At 37.6% G+C, this 7333-nt stretch overlaps 1 protein-coding gene across 1 annotated transcript in view; it reads right to left on the bottom strand.

Annotated features, from left to right (window-relative positions):
• SVEP1 (sushi, von Willebrand factor type A, EGF and pentraxin domain containing 1) overlaps positions 1-7333 on the bottom strand; it is a 154234-nt gene that overhangs the window by 94560 nt on the left and 52341 nt on the right. Inside the window, exons 6-7 of the mRNA XM_011364931.2 lie at positions 2905-3084; positions 1589-1786 (exon numbers count right to left, since the gene is read on the bottom strand). Of these exons, the coding sequence (XP_011363233.1) occupies positions 1589-1786; positions 2905-3084 (378 nt within the window). The remainder of the gene's footprint in view (positions 1-1588; positions 1787-2904; positions 3085-7333) is intronic.

Genomic DNA, 7333 nt, shown 5'->3' with positions numbered 1-7333 from the left:
AGAAGCTCTCTCTGACTCTCTTGGTCCATTTCAGGTGCTCGCTTCCTAAGTTCCCACAGTTCTCTGTCCTTCTTAACCATAAAACTCAACACACCATTTTGAAATAAAATTTTTACCCTCAATAGAATTTAAGTTCTTTAAAAGCCAGGATATTTCTTGTCCCATTATACCATATAGTATCTGGCACGTAATAAAAGCTTGATAAATATTTTTTGAGTGAAATTAAAGAAGAAAAACGTTAAAAAAAATGAATGTTGACTGTGGCAGGAAGGAACTAGACTTTAGAACAGGGCTGTCAAATTGATTTAATTAGGAGTGCTAAAAGATACTGTCAAAACAACAAATTAAAGTCAATGATATTTTTTGCGGTGTGAAACTTTGCAGTACAGACACTGAATCAGATGTGGTAATATCACACATATCCACATTAGTTACTGTAGAGCTAAGTTCTTATTATATAACAATTCCCCTTATTTTAAATTACATTAAATTAGGTCTTCTGTAATTTGCAGCAGAATACATATATCTGAATTGATTTATTTTTATTTATCTTTTTTTTTCTCAGAAAAGCTTATACTTAACAATTCTCCTCCAACAAAGATGCATTATCATATTGATTCTGAAAATCTGAAAAAGTATTTTATTTTTCCTTCACATTTGAATAATAGCTAGACTAGATTTGAGATTTAAAGTTTACATCCATTTTCTCTCTGTATTCTGTAGACATTGCCACATTTTCTTCTTGCTTTTAGAGTTGTAAAAGAGAAGTATAACATGAGTCTGATTCCTCTTCCTCCTGTGCAATTTCTCTTTTCTCTCTGGAAACTTATTTAACATTTTGTCCTTAACTCTGGACTTCACCAGGAGTAGTAAAAACATGCCTGCCTGATCCTAAGGGGTATTTTTGATCTAAAGGTTCAAGCCTTTCTGTGGCTCAGGGAAACTTTCTTCTACTGATAGGAAAATTCTCCTCCACTCCCTCTTCTCTCTCCTTCTGGAACTCTTTATTAAATGGACGTTGGGGCTTCTCGATAGCTCGTTGGTATCTCTTAACCTCCATCTTTTTGGTTTGTTCAGTTGGAACATTCAAGCTCTTTATCAGTGCTCCATTATGAAGGAACTCTCAATTTGGTTTTTCAAATCACTAATATTGTTTTGAACAATATCCGTTCCATTTTTTTTGCCCTTCTCTTTCGTTCTTAATACCTCCTTTTTTATAGCAGTTCGTTCTTGCTGCCAGGAAGATGGCAATGTTCTGTGAATAATGGGATGTAGGTTTCAAAGCACTGTTAACTTTCTTTGAAATTGATTTAGTCTCATCTCCTTTACATGGGCCAGAAATTCCTCAAAGATTTTTCATCTCCTGATAGAAAACTTACATCATTTCCAGCTCTAACACTGTCCTGATCTAACATTATACTTCTTCTGTCATTACCTGACATATTGTATGTAACTGGATTTTGTAAATCCATCATTTTGGAAAAGAAATCCTCATAGAGTATATTGGAGCAACACCTACCAATTTATCATGGGTTGCAACAAAAGTTGCAAAAGGGGATTTGTAACCTGACCAATGTATAAGACCTACCTTTACAAACAGCTGTCTGAATTTTGGTGCTCCATTTTCCAGAGGTGGTACATCTCATTTCTTCTCTCACTCCAGATAAAATGAATCCTTGGCGGCAACTTAGCTGACAAATTGTCCCAGGTTTGGCTGGCTGCCTGCCACAGGTTGGCGGGGATATGGTGACACCTTTGGGCTTCTGAAAGGTGGAGCACTGGCGCTCTGTTGTACGGAAATGAGAGAACGTTTGCATTCTCACAAATTACAAATGCCACAGAGTCTCTTTACCCAAGAAATATACTGACGATGCTTGTTAGGCCAATGCCTTTTAGTACACATAATAGTAGGTATCTCATTGTTAATAAACTGAATCTTTGTTTAATAGTAAATTTCACTCTTCTGTCCCAGGGAGATTAATCTCTTCTCAGTATGATAATATCAGTTTTTCTGAGCCTGCTTAGTGAGGGTCAACTCTTGGACTGTTAATGCTTCCCCTGGTCAGCCCAACATCCTTCCTGGTGACACCCTCCCTTCTTATCACCCATGGATCCGATACTGGATTATACTAGAATAAAGCTGTAAATCAATTTGGGAGGAACTGACATATTTATAGTACCTAGTTTTCCCACTTTGGGTCCTGGCCCATCTCAATTTATTCCATACATTCAGTTCTTCTTTTTCTTTTTTTTTGGAAGTTAGTTATTTCATTACATACCTGCCAGTGCTCCCAAGTATACTGTATCAGACACATAGTAAGGTATCACTGAATAGTAGTTATCACCATCATATCATCATCATTATTATCATTGTTATTTTTATCAATAGTGTATGAAAAGCAGCAAACTGGAAAAGCTGCTGAATTAATTCATTCTGGACCCCTTTTTAGTAGTAAGATCCCACAATTCGCAGTGAAGGATAAAAGAGAAAATCTGATGAAATATAATTTATGGTTTATCTTAAGATTCACCGGTTCATATTTTTATCCTTTTGTCAACAAGGTAAAAGTAAACTGTGTTTAACAAAACAAAAGAAGTATACAGTATTAAAAACAATCATCCAAATTAAAAAAAAAATCTGCTCCAGTTTAAAAAAGTCATTACCATTTAAAGCTTCATATTTTAGTGACTTAAAAAACTGTATTCTGGTATAGAAACCTTTTTACCAGTGGAGAGGAACAAAACAACATGTTTATTTATATACCTATACCTCCATGTATCTGTATATATGGATGTGTATATTCATCATGAGTCAATTTTTAGTTCTAGAAAACCAGAAAACCAGAAAAATCAGAGAGCAAGAAAAATGAATCACCAAAGGGACCATACTTTCCAGGAACTTACCCACACACCGGGGTTCTAGAACATCCCACTGGGCATTTCCTTGGCAGGTAAGCTTAGCACTTCCTTCTAGTCTGTACCCTTCATCACAGGTAACTAAACAGGTTGTCTTGTAGGACATTTCCCTCGTAGAACAGCTGAGGTGGCCGTGTTTGGGCTGACGGAGATGAGGGCATGTCCTTACTATATAAAATGAAAACAATTAGGTGATATTTTACTGAATAAAGACAAAAATAATAATTATAAGTTTAACAATGCTGACACATTGCCAGCAAGAAAATCTCCTTTTCTTAAAATGGCAATTAGCATATAACACACCATTATTTGTTTAGTTAATACCAGACAATTAAAAGCCTGTGTTTTATCAAATGCATTGCGCAAGCAATATCAGTGTGTTCAGCCATCTATCCATAGGTTGAAAACTTAAACTGTTTAAGGAGTCTGGCCCTCAATGGATGATGATGCCTGTAAATTGGGATGTGCTTGATGAAGGGACGTATGTGCAGCCCTCACCTGGGTCTTTGCTGTGATTTTCCAGGCTATGTTCCAACAAAAGGCAGGGGTCTTTTCTAGGACAGAGACTTCTGGTTCATGATCAACTCGATTCTAAGATCTCATGGGCATATCCTGGGCCTTTTAAATAGTCTCAGCCTCTGCGAAGCTGCCCAACTCCTGCAATCTTAAATCCCAGTATTTTACTTTCTGACCACAACTTTGGTCCTTTTAGCTTTTTCACTTCTTTCTTCCCAGACACTTAACTGCAAATCCTAGTTCATGATGCTAACTCTGACTTATGCATTAACATCGTTTTATTTGAAGTTGTTGCTGTGGCAGAGAGTGTTCGTTGCCCACCCAATAACTATTCTTCCCAGTTTTATTCAGCATAGTGATATGCATAGCTAGGAGATAACTCAGCATAGTGATATGCATAGCTAGGAGATAACTCCCCATCCATCGCAATGAATGACAGTCAATGAGATATTAGCTGAAGTTGTGTGGGACTTCTGCAAAAGCTTTTTAATGGGGACTGTTTCAATTGAGAGAGGACTTTCTCTGCCTTCCCCTTTGTACTGAAATACAGACATGAGGGACAGTATCACCAACATATTACAGTATAAGTATAGGATACCGTAGGGTAAGTATCATGTACTAAGATGGTACAGCAAAAAAGTAAAATAAGGTTTGGTCTCTGATGACAGTGGAGCTATCATGCCAGCTTTAGATTACCTACTTCTGTCTTTCTTTTAGATGAGGGAAAAGTAAGCTCTTACTTGCTTAAGACATTGTTCTTTGGCTCTTTGATACCAGCAGCTATATCCATTTCCTAATCCCCTCTGTCCAGCATCTACTCACTTTCCCTTTGTTAATGTTCAAGGGAAATCTCTCCCCTTTTCAGCAGATGAGACTTGTGTGCTCCAACCCTGCTTAGAGGTAGAGCATGTGACCAAGAATCATATTTCCCTTATCTGAGAGGTGAGCAGGTACAACTGGTGACATATTTTCCTTCTCTGTAAGCTTGGGCACCACCACAAGAGAGCAGCCAGAAGAGTATTTACTTAGTCCAAGATGGAGGAAATGCCCCCGAGCCCTGGTTAGCCTCAACACCAAAAGCAGTGGAAGTGCCATGGAATGTCCAGTGCTGCTACTTCTAACTCTCCAGCCTTGACATTATATTAGAGAAGCTACAAAAGGACACTCGAGCTGCTCCTGCTTCTGCAGGTTCCTAAACAATGTGTGCTCTGAGTTCTCCGGGAAAGATTCCCTCACTGCCCACCAAAATCCCATGTGTCTTCAAGTCCATGTCAGTTACTTCCATGATGCCCTATATTCCTGTTCATGACAATCTCCCAGGAAGCCCAATGCTCCAAAGTCATCCTTCATCTACCAGGGTCATCTCCATGCAGCTCTGATCCAAACTCTTGCACTTGTTCTCTAGAATACACAATCAGAATTCAATAAATCCCCTCATATTCTAAACTCCTTCAAATTTTTCTTTCATTTTCTTATCCCAATCAAAATATTATTGTCTCTTATAGTCAGAGCGTGGAAGTGAGAGAGGTAGCTTCTTTGCTCCTCACTGCCTTCTCAGATCATTCTGTTTCCCTTCTTACCTTCAGCTCCCTCAGAGTATCACGTTATATACCCAACACCTCCTTCCACCTCATTGTCTGCCGACCTCTGGGCCATTTCTCATTCTTTAAAGAATTTATTCCCATTTGTTCATTCCCCTCCATTCTCTTCTGTCACACATAGAGTTGGTGATTTCATGATCCATGTAGATGATCATTCCAGTATCCTGTCGTCATATTCTTCATCTCTTCTTCTCCAATGACCACATCCTTCACCCTATCTCATTTTCCCCTCCATTGCATTATCCACTAGACCTAGCCATCACCACGCACTCACTCTGACAACAGCCTTCTCTCTTCCAGATTACTACCTTAAGAGCTTCCACTCCAGTAATGTCTATACCCCATGGGGGCCTCCAGTCTATTGTGTGTTTTTTTTAGGTAAAATAATCTCTAACGAGTTTATATTCTTTCTTCTTTTCCTTCAATTCTAACTTAGAACTGCTCCAATCAAGATTTCCAATCAGGGAAAGGAGGGAGGAGAATAAAGGAGAAAGGAAAGGAGGAAAAATGAAGAGAGGGGAGAAGGAAGAGAGAAGTGGAGGGGAAAGGTAGGTAGAAGGGAAGGGGAAGAGAGAAGAGGAATAAGATGGGGGAAAGGAGAGTGCCGGGGAAGGAGTGGCAGTTGAAGAGTAAGGAGAGAAAGGTAAAGTAGGAGGAAGGGAAAGAAGAAGGAAGAGGGAGAGGTAGGGGGGCTGCACGAACCCATGGACATTCCTGCTTTCAGTCAGATGGCATGAGCACGCCTGTCATAAACAGAGCTATGGAGAGGATTCCTGTTGACCATGCCAAAGGATGGGCACATATAATCATTTCAATAGCTTACAGATATAACCCTACGAACATCAGGCATTGTACAAAAAGCAAAAATCCCTACCTAAGAACAAAGTTCAGTTTGCTCTCAGACAGAACTACTGCAACACTAAAGAAAGGCCAGAAGACAACATAAAAATCTCTACAAATTTTTGACCAAAATCATTTGGACTCAAGAATTTTGTTGGATAAAGTAGCTGTGATACATATATATAATGGAATATTACTCAGCTGTAAGAAGAGATGAAATACTGCCATTTGCAACAACATGGATGGACCTTGAGATAATCATGCTAAGTGAAATAAGCCAGACAGAAAAAGTTGAAAATCACATAATATCACTTATATGTGGGATATAAACCCAAAAGCAACAAATAAATGAACAGGACAAACAAACAAGACTCATGGACATGGATAATAGTCTAGTGGTTACCAGAGGGTAGGAGGGAAGGGTAGGGAAGAGGTAGACAGGGTAAAGGGGGTCAAATATGTGGTGACAGAAAGAAATCTAACTATGGGAGATGAACACAGTGTAAACATATATATGCCTTACTGTTAAAGTATACAGCTGAAACTTATTGAATTTTGTTAGCCAATGGCACCATAAAAAAATTTAATTAATTTAAAAAAAAAAGTATTTTGTTGGAACTCTAGGTAAGATGTATTTTTCTCTCTTCTACTTGTCTGCATTTGCCAATTTTTCATATCAAGCACATATTTATTTATGATGAAAACTTAACTTTAAACTAATAGGAAAGAAAGCTGAGTCAAAATATTCAGTGCATATTCAACCAAAGTCACTGTTAGGTAGAATACATTGTGAAATGATATTAGATGAGCATAAATATTGAGTGCATTAAATATATGTTTAGGATTGATTACTCCTTAGAGAAAATTCAAGAATTAGATTAAAGGTTAAGCCATAAACCCTACCCTTCAATCCCTGGGATGATCTGGATCAAAGTTAACTACTAATGACAACTGAGTGGAAATAGTATGCCTTCTGCATTTGATTTTTATTGACTATGTCCATCATATAAGTAGAATTTTTATCGAATGTGTACATTGAGGATGTAGAAATACTTTGTCTTCCACATTTTGACTTTCATTGAGTGTGTCCATCATGTGTAGCACAATGCTAGGTGTCAGGTGGGATTAAAAGGTGAATAAAGTTAATTCCTATGATCAAGATGTATAAAATCTGAAAAATCATATTAAATAACTGCTTTCAGAATCAACAGACTGCTTGAATTACTCTGACTTTCCAACTTGAGACAAAATGGATTTACAACATCTCTCAAGAGGACTGACAGTAAATTAGAGTGAGTGTTCATACACATGCAAATTATAGTGCTTTTCAAATGTTAGTTTTAATAAATTTCTATTGCTCCTCAGGGAAAACAAAGGATGCAATAATTCCTATTTAGTCTTAAACATTTTATACTGCTTTTCAATTAAGAAAGATCTTTTATTATCATTTTTAATAGGAA

Source organism: Pteropus vampyrus, unplaced genomic scaffold (assembly GCF_000151845.1).
Source record: "Pteropus vampyrus isolate Shadow unplaced genomic scaffold, Pvam_2.0 Scaffold103, whole genome shotgun sequence".
In the NCBI taxonomy this organism is placed as follows: Eukaryota; Metazoa; Chordata; class Mammalia; order Chiroptera; family Pteropodidae; genus Pteropus; species Pteropus vampyrus.
The sequence above is the reverse complement of the archived record's forward strand: the minus strand, read 5'-3'. Positions and strand labels throughout refer to the sequence as shown.